The 24,104-nt window shown below is 33.9% G+C and overlaps 1 protein-coding gene across 3 annotated transcripts in view; it reads right to left on the bottom strand.

Annotated features, from left to right (window-relative positions):
- The window catches only part of ASCC3 (activating signal cointegrator 1 complex subunit 3), a 409,213-nt gene that overhangs the window by 120,959 nt on the left and 264,150 nt on the right, over positions 1-24,104 (bottom strand). For all 3 annotated transcript variants that reach the window (XM_081294719.1, XM_081294720.1, XM_081294718.1), the window contains exons 25-30: positions 22,658-22,878; positions 7,861-7,946; positions 6,369-6,535; positions 5,179-5,324; positions 4,925-5,045; positions 1,774-1,916 (exon numbers count right to left, since the gene is read on the bottom strand). In XM_081294719.1, the coding sequence (XP_081150845.1) occupies positions 1,774-1,916; positions 4,925-5,045; positions 5,179-5,324; positions 6,369-6,535; positions 7,861-7,946; positions 22,658-22,878 (884 nt within the window). The remainder of the gene's footprint in view (positions 1-1,773; positions 1,917-4,924; positions 5,046-5,178; positions 5,325-6,368; positions 6,536-7,860; positions 7,947-22,657; positions 22,879-24,104) is intronic.

Here is a 24,104-nt window from a genome sequence, read left to right on the forward strand (position 1 = left end):
AATTAAACTAAGATACATGCTGCACATAAACTAAGTCATCAATATCCCATATAACTATTTCTTGCTTTGTCTCTTAATTTATACTGTTTTAGACAAAAATGGGGTGATTATTTGGGTATACCAGGTAACATAAGACAAAAAATCTTTTAAAAACTTATTGACCTTAAATTATTATTTTAAAAAATATTTAGTATAAGCATAAACATTAAGAAAACAATAAAAAATTAAAGATACAGCGGTAGTTTTCATTCTACTTCAAGTAGTCATTTGATACACTTTATATTAAGCTAATGTGTGGGGCTCTGTGCTAGTGAATAAGGTCATCTATGGAACAAAACAAGAACATTCCGAAATAGCAGTTCACTATTACATATTATTGTAATATATGCAGTGCTATCCAACAGACTTAGTAATCCTAAATGAATCATGAGAAGTGGAGAGGAAGAAATATGCAAACTATAAGACTAGATGTTTGGAATCTTGTTATTGATGATGAACGGCACTGTTTCTCAGTGCATGAGATCACAAAAGGTGTATGTGAAAGAAGAGTGAGAGATGACAATGCAACAATCATGTTACTGATTTCATCATAATTCAATCTAGCAAAATATTTTTTTAAATTGGAAAATGTAAGGAAGGAAAATTACTATATATTAAATCTATGGAACAGAGGAGGTATATCTAAGAATCAGAGGGAAACGTAAGATGAAAAATCTTCTATTTGTAAAAATATACCATGATGACGAAAAGGTAAGCAATGAACTATCAAACTGAGTGTATAATTAATATGTATATGCACATTAGCATTTATATATGTATGAAAAGTAATATTTAAAGTTTTATATATTTATATATATATAATTTTTAAATTTGGCATGGCTCTCAAATAAATCTGTAAGTATACTGAAAGAGATAAAAGACCAAAGGAATGAAGAGACAGCGAAGAAAAATAAACTAAATAAATATATGAAAAATAAACTAAATAAATATATGAAAGAAATGTTCAATAATTAAAATTAAGGCATACATTAAGACAATAAGAAAACATTTTATCATAATACACCAATATACTACAACAAATGAGAAAATCTGTTACTTTTCTATACTGATGGTGATTCATACATTAATGGTGAAAACATTAATTAATATAGTCCTTTTGGAAAGTAATTAGCAGTGTGTACAAAAAGCTGTGGAAAAGTTCTCATTACTTGACCCACTAATTTTATTTTTACAACTGTATATTGAGGAAATAATTCTAAATAAACCATAGCTGATAATAAAAATGCATAATGACAAACAAAGAACATTAGGAACTATCCACATAAAGGAATAAAACCATGTAGTTATTATAGTAGTTTAAAATTTTTATATACCTTTTAGTATTTTCTGAATTTTAAACAATGATTATATTGTATATTTTTAAAAAATTTAATTTTATAAAAGTGATCATAAGTTCTATAAGGGCAGGGAATGTTCAAAATTTATAAACACATAGTTGAGTATAAAATATATACATCATGATGACATCAAAGGAAAAAGTCAAACATAAATACCTAAAGTAAATATTTAATGGGAAAATACTAACTAGAATATTAATCTTGTTGTTTTAAGGTGGCAGTGTAATATATTTCTTCTTTCCTCTATTATTTTTTTTCTAAATTTCTGTTATTTTATACTTTTGTAGAATAAAACTAAACATAAATCTATATTTCCATTATAATACAATACAAACAAATCTGATATGTATAAGAAGAAGAAAAAAATGTTGCTTACTTCTCTTTCATCCATGTTCAACCACTGCTTTGGATCTTCTTCAGTAGCCAGAAAGGCTATCAATTCCAAAGCAGTAAGTCTAGTCTGACGTCTTGATGAGACAAATATCAAAACAGGTTTGGCTGGAGAATGACTTCTAATTGCTGTTGTAAAGTTGTGGAAAATGAAATATTAAGTTGCTTAACACTAGAAGATAAATTTCAGATAGATATCAAATAGGTGTACAAAACTGATGTTGCAAATGATTTAGCTGAATTTTTAATTTGGTCATAACATTTAGCATTATTCCAGGTACTAAATGGATCTGACAGCATTCTACATAGATGACAGGAAAGGAGAGATTCCTGGCTCTATCTAAGGAGCATAATGCCTAGGAGAGGGAAAATGCAATTATGTCAGCTCCAAGTTCTATTCTGAATTGACCTGGAAGGAAAACCTTAAATGCTCACATGATTAAGTTGAGTTTTCTATTTCTAAGTAGTGTTTCTGAAATATTTCTGCCTGTGTAAATTGTGATATTATAGTTAATTGGTCCTGGGATCTGATAAGACTCTGTAAGGATTCTGGATGTGGAAATGTATAAGACAATAAATTTCCTCTGGTGAGCAAACTCCCAGGGAATAATAGACATTTTGTTTTCCACGGTTGGAATATTCTGCAGATTCTCCCAGGAACTAGTAAGCTAACTACTACATATACAATGCCTTCCTGCTATGGTAATGCCCTCCATGAGGAGGCTCTGTGTTAGAGTCTTATCAGCCTAGACCTTGATCTCAAGATACTCAGCTTCTAGGAATAAAGAAAATAGACAACCACTGAGCCTAAACCTGTCCATATGACAGTAACTTTATACAATAAGCTTTCTTGAGAGTTACACAAAGTTCCTAACATTGCACATTGCAAATTAGTATGTAACTGAGGAATAAGCTGCACAATGTTGCTAACTCTCTAACCTCCCTAGTGATACAATGAACAATATGTACTAATGATGACAATGACCTAATGTAACCTATTTATATAAATAAAGCTAGAAGCTCAGGCCAGCAGCTTTGGCTTTGACTCTGCACCTTGCTTCTGTTTCCTTTTGCTTTCCTTGCAAACTTCAAGTCCTTCAGGGTGATGAAAGATGTTCAAAGACTACAGATAATTCCTTTTTATTTTTTCCCTGTTATGAGATGGAAAAATTAGAAGAGAATGTCCCAAGAAACAGACAAGAGATAAATCAAAAGAATCTTTTCCCTCAGATTTTCTAAAACCAGGACTTTTCAAGTGGGAAAATAAAATACAGAAGTTGGCTAAGAGGTTGCTCTGCCTGAATGTACATCTGAGAAATAGCACGGGAATGCTCAGCACACACGGGAAACCTGAGTAACAACACTGGAGGAATACTGTAAATCAAATCTATAAAAAAAAAATTACTTAAAGAACCACATAAGTCATTTTGCTCTAACTGTAACTGAGGTTTCTTTACTCCAAAATGCTGATAAGACAGCCCAAGCAGAATTTATAAATGTCTATATAGCTTTCTTAACACAGAGATATTCACAAATTTTATGTGAAAAAGTTCAACTTTACTGTAATTTTTTGTTTGGAATGTAAAGAATTCCTTTTTATGGCCTGAGATGTAAGGTTTATAATGGAAATGCTGACATGACCTTGACTATATTTATACTCTAATGGTGAGAAATAAAGCTATCATAAAATCATATTTCTAAACTCAAAGAAATACAGTAATCACTACCAGAGTAATAAATAGTTTATAAGGACAGCAGTTGTGCTGATACTATATCTTAAGAAGTGCAGGAATTTCAGCTATTTACTATTGATTTACAAAATACAAAATGCTTTATTTCCATTAATGGTATACAATCAGCCATTTCTTAAATAGATATACACATTTTCAACTATACACATTATGAAAAATATACTCATTTATCTTATTTCCCACTTTTTAAAACCATTTATCAGAATAGTATAGTATATAAAGGATAAATTGATTGTAAATCATTACAAAAGCAATGGTTAAACTCACATATTATTACAATATTGGTATCATTTGTACACACAATCATGAATGAATTTGTCTCTTTTTTAAACCACAACATTTAATGGATTTTTGCTGCTACAAGAACAGGTGTAGCTGAACAGTTCCCAGCAGATTTATTGTTCATTAGTGATTTTGTACAATGCTTCTGTGGAGGTGTAAATAATCTGAATGGCTGAGATTGGTCTCTAGCTTACAATCAATACTTTGCTTCTGTCATAAGGCTAATTACAGAAGCTAAAAAGTCACCTCACAATCAACAGCAGTTCACATTAGAGAATTTATTTTATAGGTTATTTTTAATTGATACAATAAATATTCCTAATGTAGTCTAAATTAAACATGTTTCAATAAAATAGGAGTGTTATTCTTAAGTCTTTCTTGTTTGACGGATTTTTTAGAAATGGAAAAATGAAAAAACAAAACAAAAACTAAATTACTGTAAAAAAGTACTGAAAATGGGATAACAAACATGGAGGGAAATGAATTTCAAAAGATGGGGTAGAGAGAGAAGATGGGAGGGAAGGGGAGGGGGGATATTAGAGGATAGTAAAGGTAGCAGAATACAACAGTCACTAATATGGCAGTATGTAAAAATGTGATGTGTAGCCGATGTGATTCTGCAATCTGTATTTGGGGTAAAAATGGGAGTTCATAACCCAATTGATTCTAATCTATGAAATATGATTTGTCATGAGCTTTGTAATGTTGTGAACATCCAATAAAAAAAAATAGACAATAAAAAAAAAGTACTGAAAGTTTTATGGTTTCTAGTAAAAATAAAGATTATGTGAATTTTTACTTCTTTCTATTGATCGTTGTTTAAACTAGTAATTGTCCTAAAGAAAATGTTTATAGAATTATTTGATTGCTTTCAAAATTACATATTTTTATCCTACTACAAAGACACTTTTGTGAGATATGTCTAATTTCAATGTAGTTTAACATATATATCCCTTAACAGTTGAAGTAATCAGCTTTAGATATTTGCATAAGTTGGACCACTATTACCCTTTAAAATAAACCCAAACCATTTAGAATACAATTGATAGCTATAATACAGAATGGTTACTATTTCAAGTTGAAATAGTAGAAACTGAAGCTCACCCTGAAATGCAGGCTTGTTCATACTTGCCATGCGGGGACAGTAATGTTGACCTGGGAAGCCTTGAATGTGAACTTCCAGTGGAACAGGGCGTACTGATGGTCGGAAGTTGAACAAGCCCATCTATAGTTAAGATGAGAGAAACCATGTCAATTTATATATTATACAAACACATATACGTTCATAATGTTATGATGTCTCCTTAATGTGGCAACCTATGTCATGTTACTGCCTGACTTATCCATCTTTCACATACCTGCTTAATATTTAGCCAGTCAGCAAGGTCTCTGGCATTAGCTAATGCAGTAGACAGTCCAACTATCCTAACAGGCTTTTCTGTGTGTGAGGAGATAAAATTTGTTCGAGATACAATGACTTCTAGAACAGGACCTCTTTCTTCCCCTAGGAAATAAGAATAATAATACATTAATCATTTGACAAATTCAAAGTGGCTGCTGCAGGCAGGCATGAAGTCAAGTTTATAGGTTCCTCAAAAACCTAAAGATAACACTACAATATGACAGAGTAATCCCATTTCTGGGTATATATCCAAAGGAAATGAAATCAATATGATTAAGAGATATATGTGCTTTCAAGTTCAATGCAGCATTGTTCATAATAGCTAAGAAATGGAATCCACCTAAGTGACCATTACCAAATGAATAGATAAAGAAAATGTGCTGTGTATATATAAGTGTGTGTTCATGTGTGTATTTGCATATATGTATATGTTTATACTTTTAAGCAATAAAAAAGAATGAAATTCTGTCATTTGTAACACTATGGATGAAGTTGGAGGGCATTATGTAAAAAGAATAAAGCCAGGAAAAAAACTGAATGATCTAACCTATATGTGGAATCAAAAAAAAAAAAGTCAAGATTGATATAAAGAGTAGACTGGTAGTTGCCAGATGCTGGGGGTTGAAAAGGAATAGGGAGATATTGACCAAAGGATATGAAGTTTCATTTAGACAGGAGTGTGTGAGTATACACAGTACACCAGGCCAACTATAGTCAATAATTGTATGTTATAGTTGTGATATGTGGTTTCCCCAAAAACTCATGTGTGAGACAATGCAAGAACACTCAGAGGTGAAATGATAATAAGTGTTGTAATCTATAGTGGGTTAACCCAGTGATATGGATTAACTGGGTGGTAATTCTAGGCAGGCAGAATATAGCTGGAGGAGACAGGTCACTAGGTATTTGCTAAAAGAGTAAATTTCTAATGTTTCACCATAAAAATTACAATTGATGTAACAGATGCTAATTTGCTTGATTTAATTATTCCACACTCTGTGTGTGCGCGTATGTGTGTGCGTATGTGTGCACATCTTAAAATATTACATTGTACCCCAACATTATATATAATTATCTGTCAATTAAAAATAATATCAATAAAAAGACTCAAAGTTTGTATAATTACTTAGAAAGAGTGGTACCAACCAAGCAGATGAATTTCATCTATGATGAGAATAGTAACTTGCTGAACATAGTTCCTATTTTGCCAGCTTCTGCTGACTCCATCCCACTTTTCTGGTGTAGTGACAATAAGGTCAGCCTGGGCAATGGATTTCACATCAGGAGTCACATCCCCTGTTAGTTCAATAACTCTGGAGGGAAATAAAAATGGATCTCAAGTAACATATAATCTTGTAAAGGCAACAATATATCATTCCAATAAAATTTTATGATGCTTAAAACTACTTTTTTCCTCTTTGATTTCTGAAATTTTCTGAAATGAGTCAAAAATATAAATCCAATTCATTGACACATCTTTTATACAGATGTACAAAAGTGTCAGACTTTGTTTTGACTATATTTATAGAATCTTTAAGTGAATTTATAAAGGTGAACTTCTATCTCCTTCTCTACAGAGTGGAACTAAAATCTTTTTTCTTTGGGGGGAAAAACATTTTTGGAAATAAACATCATTATTATTTTTTAATGAGGGAAAGTATTAACTTGATAAAAGGGGACACTCAATAATAAGAGATTGTGTATAACCTTCATTTCTTAGGTTTAAATTTTCTCAAGGTAACAAATAAATTAAAACATACCAGGATACTGAATATATAATATATTCACATTATTCAAAGAATATGTTGTGAATCATCTCCGGAACATCCCACCTAATTCTCATCCAAAAGGTTTCATATATTTGTATTTTATTGTTTTTTAAAAAAAGGGGATAGGATAGTTTACTTAAAAGTCTTATTTTTTCCAATTATTCCTGGAGATCATTTATTCAGTGTATAAAAAAGCTCATTGATCTATATAGTTATACAATATTTTGCATTGGGTAGAGGTATATAATTAGTGATGCTCTATTGGACATATAATTATCCACAATCATTTGCTATATACTGTAATGAATGGTTTTGTAATATTCAAAAATAGTAAGTAAAAACACAATATATTCATCACAGAAGTTTTATATGTCATAAATACTCTCCATACACAATGCCTTTTAAGTGGTTTCTAGAATTTACTCTGAACAACATGAGAAAAAAATAAAGAGAAATAACATGTTTCTTTTACAATGAGAACATATTGAAGGGATTGGGAGTATAGCTCAGTGAGAGAATGCTTGCCTAGTACATGTGAGGCACTGGGTTCAGCACCACATAAAAATAAATAAATAAAATTAAGGTATTGTGTCCATCTACAACTAAAAATATGAAAAATTATATATATGTACTATAATATATATAGAAAAAGTTAGCTGCCACCAAAAAGTATTCATATTAAGAAATTAAAAGAAGTTCATTTTTCAATCTTAAAACATGGGAATATTGACACCATTTTAATAGTAGCTATGAACTCTTAAAAGATTAAAAACACTATAAACATATTCATAGGTATTATGCAACTCTTTCATTTATTGGTCTTTTCAGACTACTGAAAGGGTATCTCTTGAACAAAAAAAGGAACTTACTTTTTACCAAGTTTTTCTTCTATTCTAACCTTCCAGTCATCCATTCTTTCACGAACTAGGGCTTTTAGGGGTGCAATATAAACCGCCTAAAGAGGGGGCAATGAGCAATAGGACTTTAATGAGAACAGTAAGGTCATTTTTCAAATAAAATAAACAAAATTTGTCAAAACAGGACAGTGTGGTTTTAAAATTTCACAGAATACTTAAATTTTTAAATTATTGAGAAAAAGTCATTAAGTTAAACTACAGGTATCCAAAATAAAGCAGAAAATTAATGCATCATAAACATTCTATCATAAAAATACTAACAGGTGAATTTAAAATAAAAAAAAAACACTAAAGGTATTTTCCTTAGGCATTTTCTAATTAAATTATGTTCTAACAATATTAATACATTTATAAAACTATGAGAACATATATTACACAAAAAAATTAGGATTTTGACAAAAATAAGTATATGACTTCCTATTATGCTTAAGATTTATCTAAGCTGTAACTCCTGAAATAATGTATTTTGAAGTAATATATTTTGAAGTTTTTTTCAAGGTTTTTAAATTATTACTTTTAGCACTTTTATTAGTACATTGTAGTCATACATAATATTGGGGTTCATTTTGACATAATCACATACGCATGGAACATAATTTGATGATCCATTTTAGCTCACAGTGCTGCTGCTTTCCATTCCCTCTTCCCTGTTTTCTACTCTACTGGTCCTCCTTCTTATTTATTTATTTTTAATTGGTGCTTTCTAGTTATATATAAATGTGGAATTCACATAGCATACTTCGGTCTATTGCATTCTACAGTTCCTCTCTTTCCCTGTCCCACCTCCTTCCCCCTCTGTTCCCTTTCTCTACTCCATTGATCTCCCTTCTATTTTCAAATAATTCCCCTTCCCTCTTTTCCCCCTCATTTTGCTCTAGCTTCCACATGTGAAAAAAACAAAAAAAAAAGAATTCAATCCTTTCTGACATATGACTTATTTCTCTTAGCACAATGTTCTTCAGTTCCATCTATTTACTGGAAAATGCCATAATTACAGTTGAGTAAAATTCCATGTATATATGCAGTTTCCATGTATATATATACCAATTTCTTTACCCAGTCATTTGTTGATGGGCCCTTGTGCTGGTTCCATAACTTGAGTATTATGACTTGCATTTCTATAAAGATTGATGTACCCGTATGCTGATTTAAACCTTTTGGATAAATACCAAGGAGTGGGATAGCTGGATCATATGGTGGTTCAATTTCTGGTATTTGGGGAAATCTCCATATCGCTTTCCAAAGTAGTTATACTAATTTGAAGTCCCATCAACAATGTATAAGAAATAAACTAGCTGTTTAAATTTTAATGCAGATCTTAACAAATTCCAGTCATATATTTTAGCTGTTTCAATTTTATAAAATACATTATTCACTAAAACAGCACTTGTTTAAAAAATGTCTCAAACTAGAGTATTAACTCTTCTTTTTTAAATATATGACAGCAGAATGCATTACAATTCTTATTACATACATAGAGCAAAATTTTTCATATCTCTGGTTGTATACACAATATATTCACACCAATTCATGTCTTTATAAATATACTTTGTATAATAATGGTCATCACATTCCACCATATTAATGTGAGAGAACGCTCCCTTTCCCTCCAAACCCTCTGCCCTATCTAGAGTTTGTCTATTCCTCCCATGCTCCCACTCCCCACCCAACTAAAATCAGCCTCCTTATATCCGAGAAAACATTCTGCATTTGTTTCTTTGGGATTGGCTAACTTCACTTAGCATTATCTTCTTCAACGCCATCCATTTAGCTGCAAATGCAATGATTTTACTTTTTTAATTGCTAAGTAATATTCCATTGTGTATATATGCCACATTTTAAAAATCCGTTCATCTATTGAAGGGCATCTAGGTTGGCTCCACAGTTTAGCTATTGTGAATTGTGCTGTTATAAACATCCATGTGGCTGTGTCCCTGTAGTATGCTGTTTTTAAGTCCTTTGGGTATGGTCCGAGGAGAGGAATAGCTGGGTCAAATGGTGGTTCCATTCTTAATTTTCCAAGAAATCTCCATACTGCTTTCCATATTGGCTGCACCAATTTGCAGTCCCACCAGCAGTGTATGAGTGTAACTTTTTCCCCACATCCTCACCAACACTTATTGTTGTTTGTATTCTTAATAGCTGCCTGGAGTGAGATGAAATCTGAGTGGTTTTGATTTGCATTTCTCTAATTGCTAGTGATGATGAACATTTTTTCAAGTATTTGTTGACTGATTGTACATCATCTTCTGAGAAGTGTCTGGTCAGGTCCTTGGCCCATTTATTGATTGGGTTATTTGTTCTTTTGGTGTTTAGCTTTTTGAGTTATTTATATACCGTAGAGATTAAGATTAGTGCTCTATCTGATGTGTGAGGGGTAAAAATTTGGTCCCAAGATGGAGGCTCTCTATTCATCTCACTTATTGTTTCTTTTGCTGAGAAGAAACTTTTTAGTTTGAGTCCATCCCATTTATTGATTCTTGATTTTAATTCTTGCGCCACAGGAGGCTTATTAAGGAAGTTGGGGCCTAATCCCACATGATGGAGATTAGGGCTTACTTTTTCTTCTATTAGACACAGGGTAAACAATCCTTAGCAGGAAGATTGAAGCAGGTGGCATCACTATACCAGACCATAATTTATACTACAGAGCAATAGTAACAAAAACGGCCTGGTATTGGCACCAAAACAGATTGGTAGACCAATGGTACAGAATAGAGGACATAGAGACTAACCCACAAAACTACAATTATTTTATATTAGACAAAGGTGCCAAGAACATGCACTGGAGAAAAGATAACCTCTTCAACAAATGGTGCTGGAAAAACTGAAAATCCATATGCAACAAAACTTAACTCACGGTGCACAAAACTTAACTCTTCTTTTTTACTAAAATATCTTTGTGAATCAATAATTATATAACAGATTAAAAATAGTGGGTTCAATTCTCAGCACCATATATAAATAAATAAATAAAATAAGGTCCATACATCTACAAAAATATATTTAAAAAAATAGAGAAACAAAGTAAGAAAGAAAAAACACTAACTGAAAATCATGGAAAAAGGAAGTCTGAATATTTCTGAAATCACAAATGATGAAGAAACAGCACATAATTGCAACATGTCTAAGATACCTCTATTTCAAATGTAATATACTCATACAATTTAAAAACAAGAAAACCTTAAATGCTACATTAAAAAAAAAAACCTGCTAGAATTAATAAGCAAAGTCAAGAAAGGTACAAGACATAAAAATCAATAAACAAAAATCAGTAGCATTTCTTAAAACTAACAATGAGTTATCTGAAAAGAAAATACGAAAACAATTCCATTCACAACAACATCAAAAGATACTTAGAATTTAATCAAGAAGATAAAAATCTTTCCATGGAAAATATACAACATCAATCAAAGAACCTCTGTCTCTCCCCCTGCACAAAACTCAACTCAAAGTGGATCAAGGACTTAGGCATTAGACCAGAGACTTTGTACATGCTAGAAGAAAAATTAGGACCAACTCTCCACCATGTTGGCTTAGGAAAGGAATTCCTCAATAAGATTCCTAAAGCACAAGAAATAAAATAAAGAATCAATAAAAAAAATCAATAAAAAGTTTCTTCACAGCAAAGGAAACAATCAAGAATGTGAACAGAGAGCCTACAATATAAAAGAAAATCTTTGCCACCAACATCTCAGACAGAACATTAATCTCCAGGATATACACAGAAATCAACAAACTTAACCAAATAAATAATAACAACAACAACAAAAACAAATAACCCAATTGACAAATGGGTTAAGGAACTAAACAGGCACTTCTCAGAAGAAAAAATATGAATGGTCAAAAAATATATGAAAAAATGTTCAACATCTCTAGCAATTAGAGAAACACAAATCAAAGCTACACTGAAAATCCATCTCACCCCAGTCAGAATGACAGAGGTTCATTTATACATTGTTGGTGGGACTGCAAATTGGTGCAAACACTCAGAAAGCAGTCTGGAGATTCCTTAGAAAACTTGGAATGGTTGTACATTCTGTGTCGAAGGAACTGCTGAGCTAGAGTCAACACTATAAACACAGAGATTTGATAAACTGTGGTATAAAGGTGTATTAAGAATCGTAATGCACACATCCGCTTGGGAAGATGGCGGCGGGAAGTGAGTAAGCCGCTCCGAGCTCCACGCCGCTGCGCCAGCAGCGTATGTTGCCGCGTCTTAAAAGATGAAGTAAAGATCATTAAAGGAGATCTGTTGACAAAGACTCAGCACCATGTCAAGAAAGGGGCCTAAGTGGAGTGAATCCGCCACGACTCCAGCCAAGGTGGAGTGAGTCCATCACGACTTCAGCGCGAGCAGTAAGGCTGCAGCCCGACCTGCCCGGCTCCCTCGGCCCCTTTTCCTTCTCCTCTCCACCTTTCCGCTTTGCTTCTCCCCAGCTGTCTTTCCTCCCACGCTCAGTCCCTAAATCTAGATCTCAATTTCATTCCCCCACCCCGCCCGCTCTCCCGTGTGTCCGGTATGCGGCCCGCGCGGCCCCAAGGCGCTGCCTCCCCTCCCCCAGCCTGCATCCCCTCCCCGGGGGTCCCGAAGGCCACAGCTGGGCCACCACCGCGCCGCCGCCGCCGCTTCCCGCGGAGCACCATAGAGAAGACTCTTCACCGCGCCAGTGAGCTGCCGAGTTAAATGAAACAGCTGATAAGATGAGTGATAATTTAAAACCTAAGTGATCCAACATGGCGGCGGACGCAGAGAGATCAAGTCTCTAACCCCTTCAGCTGCGCTAGCATAGGGAGAAGTAAACTGTCAAAATACTGTTTGCTCAGGACCACTAGGCACTGTTGAGCTGAAGGGGATCCCGGGTGAACAGTCTGCCCCTCTCAGAACACACTGAGCCGGGATTGGGCTGCATTCTAGTTCCGGTTGGCCTGCTTCTAGTGACTCAGCACTAATGATCCCGCTGAAATAACTAGTCGGCCCACCCGAACTCACAGAGGTAAAAGCCAACAGAGCATGATAGTCAGACCCAGGGTATCCCTCTGCTGACAACAGAGGTCCCTTGCACCAGCTACCAGGGGAGTTGCTACCTGAGGGCAAACAAATTCGCTGGGGGTCCTCAGCCCCAAGCCCTACAAACTTAGGGTCTGAGGGAGGCAAACAGAAAGGGTGTGCCCAGGCATCCATGGAAACAGGGCTCCCAGGAGCAGCAGACCCGGCGTGTAGCCAGTATTGTGGCGAGCTTAACAGGTGAGCGGGCCTGGCTTGAGGAACCACAAGAGAAGGCCCTAGGCACTCAGGATTGGAGACCCGCACAGTCTGGGAAGAAGAGCTGAGGAACAGTGACTGGTTCCCACCCATCAAGAAGAGAAGCCTTGCCCAGTTCCCACCTACTGGAAGAGAAGTTAATTGAGCTCTATGACTGCAATTATTATTATTATTATTATTTTTTTAATGATTATTATTGGTATTTTTTTTAAATTTTATTTTCACTTTTTGTTGATGTTGTTGCTCTTCAACTTTCTTATTAATGGTTTCAATGTTTTTAAATTCTTTTTATTCTACTATTATTACTATTATTTTTTAAACTTCAATTTCCATTTGTTTATTATCATTATAATTTTTTCTTTTTTTTTTGGTTTTAAATTTTTATTTTTCCGTTTTTTCTTTCTTTCTTTTCACTTTTTTTCTTTTGTCTTTTCATTTCTTTTCAATTTTCTTATTCCCCCTTTCTTGAATTCTACCTGCCTACACTCACTCTCTTTAGTGACTTCTTCCCTTCCCTCCTAATACCTCTCCTCCCAAGCATCAAATAAATTTATAAGAGTAAACAGTAACTCAGCAGTCAAACAGAACAAGAAGTATCATGAGCATAAAAAAGCAAGGAAGAAAAGGAGTACAAACAATGAAGGACAGCCTAAATATTCAGGAGGACCTGGAGTCATCAGAAAAATGGCCATATAAAGAACTCAAGGAACACCTTAGACAGATGGAAAGAAACCTTAAGATCACATTGAAAATGAATTACATAAACAGATAAAAGAAGAAGTTCAGCATCTTTATCAGGAGATAGAGATTATAAAAAAAAATCAAACAATAATTCTAGAAATGAAGGAAACGATAAACCAAATTAAAAACTCAATCGAGAGTATCACTAACAGAGTGGAGCAAGTAGAAGCCAGAACGTCAGATAATGAAGACAAAATATATCATCTTGAAAAGAGTCTAGCCAACTCAGATAGGCTGGTAAAAAATCACGAGAAAAACATCCAAGAGATATGGGATAACTTAAAAAAACCAAACTTACGAGTCATCGGGATAGAGGAAGGCACAGAGATTCATGCCAAGGAAATGAGTAAATTGCTGAATGAAATAATTACAGAAAACTTTCCAGAAATAAAAAAGGAAACAGATATACAAATTGTAGATGCATACAGGACACCGAGCACACAAAATCACAGTACACCAACGCCAAGACACATTGTTATGAAGATATCCAATATACAGAACAAAGAGAAAATATTAAAAGCTACAAGAGAAAAGAGGCAGATTACATTTAGGGGTAAACTAATAAGGTTAACAACGGATTTTTCATCACAGACGCTGAAAGCGAGAAGATCCTGGAACAACGTATTTCAAACACTGAAAGACAATGGATGCCAACCAAGAATTCTGTATCCAGCAAAATTAAGCTTCAGATACGACAATGAAATAAAAATCTTTCATGATAAACAAAAGCTAAAAGAATTTGTAGCCAGAAAACCAGCATTGCAAAGCGTCTTGAGCAAAACTCTACACGAGGAAGAAATGAAAAACAATAAAGCTAATCATGGAGAAACAAACTAAATTAGAAAAAAAAAGAGAGATAAATAATCAAACATGGCAGGAAGTACAACCCATATATCAATAGTAACTCTAAACGTTAATGGCTTAAACTCTCCAATAAAGCGACATAGGCTGGTAACATGGATTAAAAAAAAACAAATCCAACAATATGCTGCCTCCAGGAGACACATCTGATTGGAAAAGACATACACAGGCTCAAGGTAAAAGGTTGGGAAAAAATATACCACGCACACGGTCCTCGTAAGCAAGCAGGGGTGGCCATTCTCATATCGAATAAAATCGACTTCAAGACTAAGTTAATCAAAAGGGATAAGGAAGGACATTATATACTGTTAAAAGGAACCATTCACCAACAAGACATAACAATTATCAATATTTATGCACCAAATAATGGCGCTGCAACGTTCATAAAACAAACTCTCCTCAAGTTCAAGAATCAAATAGACCACAACACAATAAACATGGGTGACTTCAACACACCTCTCTCACCATTGGACAGATCATCCAAACAAAAGTTGAATAAAGAAACTATTGACCTCAATATCACAATCAATAACCTAGACTTAACTGACATATATAGAATATATCAACCATCATCAAGTGGATATACTTTTTTCTCAGCAGCACATGGAACCTTCTCAAAAATAGATCATATATTATGCCATAGGGCAATCCTCAGTAAATATAAAGGGGTAGAGATAATACCATGCACTTTATCAGATCATAATGGAATGAAACTGGAAATCAATGATAAAAGAAGGAAGGAAAAATCCTACATCACATGGACAATGAACAATACGTTACTCAATGATCAATGGGTTACAGAAGACATAAAGGAGGAAATCAAAAAATTCTTAGAGATAAATGAAAATACAGACACAACATATCAGAATCTATGGGACACAATGAAAGCAGTTTTAAGAGGGAAATTCATCGCCTGGAGGTCATTCCTCAAAAAAAGGAAAAACCAACAAATAAATGAGCTCACACTTCATCTCAAAGCCCTAGAAAAGGAACAGCAAAACAACAGCAAATGTAGCAGAAGGCAAGAATTAATTAAAATCAGAGCAGAAATCAATGAAATTGAAACAAAAGAAACTATTGAAAAAATTAACAAAACAAAAAGTTGGTTCTTTGAAAAAATAAATAAGATCGACAGACCCCTAGCCATACTAACGAAGAGAAGAAGAGAGAGAACTCAAATTACTAACATATGGGATGAAAAAGGCAATATTACAACGGACGCTTCAGAAATACAGAAGACAATTAGAAATTATTTTGAAAACCTATATTCCAATAAAATAGAAGATAGTGAAGACATCGATAAATTCCTTAAGTCATATGATTTGCCCAGACTGAGTCAGGAGGATACTCACAACTTAAACAGACCAATATCAATAGATGAAATAGAAGAAGCAATCAAAAGACTTCCAACCAAGAAAAGCCCAGGACCGGATGGGTATACAGCGGAGTTTTACAAAACCTTTAAAGAAGAATTAATACCAATACTTTTCAAGTTATTTCAGGAAATAGAAAAAGAGGGAGCTCTTCCAAATTCATTCTATGAGGACAACATCACCCTGATTCCGAAACCAGACAAAGACACCTCAAAGAAAGAAAACTACAGACCAATATCTCTAATGAACCTAGATGCAAAAATCCTCAATAAAATTCTGGCGAATCGGATACAAAGGCACATCAAAAAAATTGTGCACCATGATCAAGTAGGATTCATCCCTGGCATGCAAGGATGGTTCAATATACAGAAATCAATAAATGTTATTCACCACATCAATAGACTTAAAGATAAGAACCATATGATCATCTCGATAGACGCAGAAAAAGAATTTGACAAAGTACAGCATCCCTTTATGTTCAAAACATTAGAAAAACTAGGGATAACAGGAACTTACCTCGACACTGTAAAAGCTATCTATGCTAAGCCTCAGGCTAGCATCATTCTGAATGGACAAAAGTTGAAGGCATCCCCTCTAAAATCTGGAACAAGACAGGGATGCCCCCTATCACCACTTCTATTCAATATAGTTCTTGAAACACTGGCCAGAGGAATTAGACAGACAAAAGAAATTACAGGCATAAAAATAGGAAAAGAAGAACTTAAATTATCACTATTTGCAGATGACATGATTCTATACCTAGAAGACCCAAAAGGGTCTACAAAGAAACTACTAGAACTGATAAATGAATTCAGCAAAGTGGCAGGACATAAAATCAACACACATAAATCAAAGGCATTTCTGTATATCAGCGACAAAACTTCTGAAACAGAAATGAGGAAAAACACTCCATTCACAATATCCTCAAAAAAAATAAAATACTTGGGAATCAACCTAACAAAAGAGGTGAAAGACCTATACAATGAAAACTACAGAACCCTAAAGAGAGAAATAGAAGAGGATCTTAGAAGATGGAAAAATATACCTTGTTCATGGATAGGCAGAACTAACATCATCAAAATGGTGATATTACCAAAAGTTCTCTATAGGTTTAATGCAATGCCAATCAAAATCCCAATGGCATTTCTTGTAGAAATAGATAAAGCAATCGTGAAATTCATATGGAAAAATAAAAGACCCAGAATAGCAAAAACAATTCTAAGCAGGAAGTGTGAATCAGGTGGTATAGCGATACCAGATTTCAAACTATATTACAGAGCAATAGTAATAAAAACAGCATGGTACTGGTACCAAAACAGGCGGGTGGACCAATGGTACAAAATAGAGGACACAGAGACTAATCCACAAAGCTACAACTATCTTATATTTGATAAAGGAGCTAAAAACATGCAATGGAGAAAGGATAGCATCTTCAACAAATGGTGTTGGGAAAACTGGAAATCCATATGCAACAAAATGAAACTGAATCCCCTCCTCTCGCCATGCACAAAAGTCAACTCAAAGTGGATCAAGGAGCTAGATACCAAATCAGAGACTCTGCGTCTGATAGAAGAAAAAGTTGGCTCCGATCTACAGATTGTGGGGTCGCGCTCAAAATTCCTTAATAGGACACCCATAGCACAAGAGTTAATAACAAGAATCAACAAATGGGACTTTCTTAAACTGAAAAGTTTTTTCTCAGCAAGAGAAACAATAAGAGAGGTAAATAGGGAGCCTACATCCTGGGAACAAATTTTTACTCCTCACACTTCAGATAGAGCCCTAATATCCAGAGTATACAAAGAACTCAAAAAATTAGACAATAAGAAAACAAATAACCCAATCAACAAATGGGCCAAGGACCTGAACAGATACTTCTCAGAGGAGGACATACAATCAATCAACAAGTACATGAAAAAATGCTCACCATCTCTAGCAGTCAAGGAAATGCAAATCAAAACCACCCTAAGATACCACCTCACCCCAGTAAGATTGGCAGCCATGATGAAGTCAAACAACAATGAGTGCTGGCGAGGATGTGGGGAAAAGGGTACTCTTGTACACTGCTGGTGGGACTGCAAACGGGTGCGGCCAATTTGGAAAGCAGTATGGAGATTCCTGGGAAAGCTGGGAATGGAACCACCATTTGACCCAGCTATTGCCCTTCTTGGACTATTTCCTGAAGACCTTAAAAGAGCACACTACAGGGTTACTGCCACATCGATGTTCATAGCAGCACAATTCACAATTGCTAGACTGTGGAATCAACCCAGATGCCCTTCAATAAATGAATGGATAAAAAAATGTGGCATTTATACACCATGGAGTATTACGCAGCACTAAAAAATGACAAAATCACGGAATTTGCAGGGAAATGGAAGCACTAGAGCAGATTATGCTTAGTGAAGCTAGCCAATCCCTGAAAAACAAATACCAAATGTCTTCTTTGATATAATGAGAGCAACTAAGAACAGAACAGGGAGGAAGAGCAGGAAGAAAAGATTAACATTAAACAGAGACATGAGGTGGGAGGAAAAGGGAGAAAAAAAGGGAAATCACATGGAAATGCAGGGAGCCCCTCATTGTTATACAAAATTACATATAAGAGGTTATGGGGGGAATGGGATAACAAACATGGAGGGAAATGAATTACAGTAGATGGCATAGAGAGAGAAGATGGGACGGGAGGGGAGGGGGATAGTAGAGGATAGGAAAGGTAGCAGAATACAACAGTCACTAATATGGCAGTATGTAAAAATGTGATGTGTAACCGATGTGATTCTGCAATCTGTATTTGGGGTAAAAGTGGGAGTTCATCACCCACTTGATTCTAATGTATGAAATATGATATGTCAAGAGCTTTGTAATGTTGTGAACAACCAATAAAAAAAAGAATCATAATGCAAAAAATTATGAATGTATTGCACTCCACTATGTCATGTATGTAAGAAATAATAATAATAATAAAGAAAACTTGGAATGGAACTACCATCTGACCCTGTTATTCCACTCCTTTCTTTATATCCAAAGGACTTAAAATCAGCATACTACAGTGACACAACTACTTCAATGTTTATAGCAGCTCAATTCAAAATAGCTGTGATACCAACCTAGGTGCCCTTGAAGAGATAAATGGATGAAAAAATTGTGGTATATATACAAAATAGAATATTACTTAGTCATAAAGAAGAATGAAATTATGGCATTTGCTTGTAAGTAAATGGAACTAAAGAATATCAGGCTAAGTTAAATAAGTCAGTCACAAACAAAGATCCAAAGGCAGAATGTTCTTTCTGATATGTGGATGATAAGTCACAACAAAGGAGGGGAAGATTCGAAATTCACTGGACTTGACAAAGGGAAATGAAGGAAAGGGAGGGGGTGACTGCAATAGGAAAGACAGAAGAATAAATATGGAATATCATTCCTATCCTCATATATAAATAAATGACCAGTGTAACACTATATCATGTACAACCACAATAATAGTATCCTAATTGTAACAAGTTATACTTATTCTATGTATGTATAATATTTCAAAATATACTCTACTGTCATGTAAAAAATAATAATGATAAAAAAGAAAAAACCCCTTTCTTTTTCATAAGATTATAGCTGAAATCAAAGAACTCTAGAATTTCAGAAATGATGGGGACTTTAGAAATGATTTAATACAATTTTTTAGGAAAAAGTTCCAGAAGTTGTGACGTTCCTTCTGTCATACAATAAATTGGTAGTGGGGGTAGAAGAAAAACCTGATTTTCTTTCTTTGAAAAACTGTGGAAAAATTTGGAAGCCCCTGATTGATCTCATGTAATGAAATCATTCTGTTTCCTTTGGAGTTTTATTTAGTTAAATTAAGTTTGCCCTGTTTCTACATTTATTCAAGGAGTACTGATAACAACAGAGAAAATTCCTCAACATGAGAACCAGAATAAACGTGTGCAATCACAGTTCATCTATTTCATCAAGGAATAAAGGTCCAGTGAAGTTTTGAAACTTGCCATGATAAAGTATGAAGAAGTGTCTACCCATTCTGGATCACAGTTTCCTTTTCCAGCTTCCACTTTCCAGACTTTATTGCAATCTGAGACACATTATGCTGTTTTATAAGCATATAAAATAAAATTAAACGTTTAACTGAAAAAAAAGTAAGAAACTAACTACCCAGAACAATCTACAGATAAACGTTTAACTGAAAAAAAAGTAAGAAACTAACTACCCAGAACAATCTACAGATTCAATGTAATCCCTAACAAATGCCAATAGCATTTTTCTTAGAGATAGAAAAAATATAAATTATTAAGGAACCATGAAGAACCAAAAAACCAAAGAAATCTTGAGAAAGAATAAAGTTAGAGGTATTCTACTTCTTGACTACAAATTATAGTACAAAGCTTCAATAATTAAGATAGTATGGTCGTGGCACAAACATATACACATAGACTAACAGAACAGAATAGAGTCTAGAAATAAACACACATCTTGTCACTAATCTGACAAGAATACCAAGAAGGAAAAGGATAGGCTTCAATAAATGGTGTTGAGAAAATTGAACATCTACATTTAACAGAATAAAACTGGAACCTTGTCTTACACCATATGCAAAAATTATCTTGAAATTTACTAAAAACTTAGATGTAAGATCTGAAACCATAAAACTCCTAGAAGAAAAGAGGGAAAAAGATCTTGATGCTGGTCTTAGCAATGAGTTTTTGAATATGTTCCCAGGAACACAGGAAAAAAAGGTGCAAATAAACAAACAGGGGTGCACCAAAGCTACAAAACTTCTGCACAAAAAAGGAAGCAATCAATGAATTAAAAAATAACATATGTAATAGGAGAAAATACTTGCAGATGTTAATAAGGTGTTAATATCCAAAACATATAAGGAACTCATATAACCCAAGAACAAAAAGCCTAAAAATTCTAGTATAGAAAAAAAAAAGGTGGAGGGACAAATGAGGCAAATAGATATCATTCTGTTGAAATACAGAATGGCTAACAGACATGAAAAGGTGCTTACTTTCACTCATCATTGGGGAAATGCAAATCAAAATCACAATGAGGGCTGGGGTTGTGGCTCAGTGGTAGAGCACACGTCTAGCACGTGAGAGGCCCTGGGTTCGATCCTCAGCATCACATAAAAATAAATAAATAAAATAAAGGTATTGTATCCAACAACAACTAAAAAATAAATATTTTTTAGAAATCACAATGAATCAACACCTCACATCTGTTAGAACGAATATTATTAAAACAACGAAAGTATTGGCAAGGATGTGGAGAAAAGGAAACTGCTACACACTGCTGGTAGAAATGTAGTTGGGGAAGCCATTATGGAAAATACACATGGAGAACCTTAAGAAATTATACATAGAAAACATCATCATCATCATAGGAATTCTACTTTTGAATACATATCCAAAAGAAATGAGATCAATATCTCAAAGACATGTACACTTCTATGTTTATTACATCATTGATTAGAAAAGCCAAAATGAAGAAACAGTCTAAGTGACCCAAGATGGATGAAAAAAGAAACTGAAACACAATGGGAGATCTTTCAGCTTTACAAAAGAAGAAAATCTTGCCATTTGCAATAATATACATTGTGTTAAGAGAAATAAGCTGAAAACAACAAAACATAATTTCACTGACAGGTGCAATTTATAAAAGCCAAATTCATAGAAGCAGAGTAAAATAATGGTTAAGAGGGGTGAAAATGGGGGATATGAGGAGATATTGCTTAAAGGATACAAAGTTTCATTTATGTAGAACAAGTTCTAGAGATCTAAAGTACAGAAGGGTGACTGTATTTAATAATAGACTTGAAATTTGCTGACTAGATATTAAATGTTCCCACTGCAAAAATATGTAATTATCTGAAGTGATGGATATCTGAGCTATCTTGATTCTAGCAATTATTTTATAATGTATATGTATATTTAAGTATCACATTGAACACCTCAAATATAAATCATTTTTATTAAAAATAAAATAGCATTGGGAAAAATTTACTAAATATTATGTTTTGAAAATATTAAAAATCAATACTTATTTGATTCCGGTGTTATTTGACATTAATTGATAATATCAATATTTGGAGGAATGTAGCATAAGTTATGTCTATATTTCCTGTGTATAATCAAAGTGTTTTAAAGTATTAGCATTTCATTCATATCCAAAGAATGATTATGAATTGTTATATACCTAACAAGTACAGCTAAGAATTAATTACCTCATAAAAGAAGTACCCATGAATTATAGATATGAGGATGTGTGAGCACTATATACATGAGAAATTCATCTAGAAGACTCCAAAGTTGATATCAATTTTTTTTTGCAACAAATTATTCTAATACTGATCTGGCCCCCTGGAAAATTCACTGAGAGTATAACAAAGCTATTCACCAGGGTATGCCAGGATATTTGGACCTGGCTAGTTTAGAGACATTAACTATCTTTTCTAATTGAATATAATAAGCACAAAATATGTTCAACATACCTTTGAGGAGGGATACTTGTTGAAGACTCTGAAAATAGCTAATTCAGCTGCAACAGTCTTTCCTGATCCAGTGGGTGCTCCAAGTAGGACATTACAGTCTGTGTGATACAGTGTATGAAATATTTGTGTCTGCACAGGGTTAAAGTGGCTGAAGTTGTACAGGGCTTCATATGCTTTACATCCCAAAGCCGTAATTGGCAAAGGCTGAAGATCCAGTAATTCTGAAAAGATCCAACAGGTACTTCTATACAATAACTGAAAAAACATGCACAATACTGAATACTGTATTTTAAAGAATAACATTTCCTAATTATCTCAAGAGAGGAACATATTTAATATAAGTTCTTATACACCAGTGATACATCTTATTCAGTCACTACATTTAACATAACTGATAAACAGAACACTTTTATTGTAGAGTTCCCTATAAACCAACTATATATTTCTCTTCCAAAAAGGGAAATGACTTGAATAAAAGTACATGAAAGTATGTATGTTATGGTACAAAAATAAATCTGCCGTAATTTGTAAAACAATGAAAACCATTTGTAAACAGCAGTATTGGAAGGGTCACTAACAACAGATTACTTTTGATCTGCTAGATACTGACCAATCCTGAGTAGCTGAGTGAGCTTTTGGTACAGCCAATGAAAACAAAAATGAATTTAGCCTTATTCAGGAAGGAACAAGGATAGTAGTTTCAGAACACAGCATGACTGAGTAAAACAAAATGAAACAAAACAAAAAACTCTCCTTAAAGGGTACATGTCTTCTTATTTTCACTAATCATTGCTGAAATTTATGTCTGTAAAGTAAATTTATGTATTGAAAGACATTAGATTTGGTTGCTTCTCATTATACAGACTGGGTGCCGAAGAAATTAGATAATTATTAGAAAAGTTTAAAAATGAAGATATAAAAAAATCAGCTAAGAGGACACATTGATCTGACCTTTATAGTATGGTTGCAAAATGAAAAATATGATAAATTTTCTTCTAAAAAATGTACTTAAAAACAAAAACTAACTTAGTTGGGCATGGTGGCACAGGCCTGTAATTCCAGCAGCTCAGAGGCTGAGACAGAAAGATCCCAAGTTGAACGACAGCCTCAGCAACTTAGTGATATCCTATCTCTCATAATAATAATAATAATAATAATAATAATAATAATAATAATAATAATAAAGACTGGGGATGTGCTTCAGTGGTTAAGTGCCCTTTGGGTTCAATCCTGGGTACCTTGTCCCTAAAGGAAAAAAAAAAAACCCAAAATAAAAAGATGACTTTAAAAAGTTATCTTTGCCCCACCCATTGCTCTATTCTATTACAAGCATAGCTGAGAGCTAACTTCATACTCTCTCTGTCATACTCTCTCTGTCTGATTATAATTGTTTAAATTTTCCATAGCACTGGAAATGCAGGAAGGAGGGAGACATTGCAAGATAAGG

This window comes from Spermophilus citellus, assembly GCF_964194105.1.
Source record: "Spermophilus citellus genome assembly, chromosome: 5".
Classification (NCBI taxonomy): domain Eukaryota; kingdom Metazoa; phylum Chordata; class Mammalia; order Rodentia; family Sciuridae; genus Spermophilus; species Spermophilus citellus.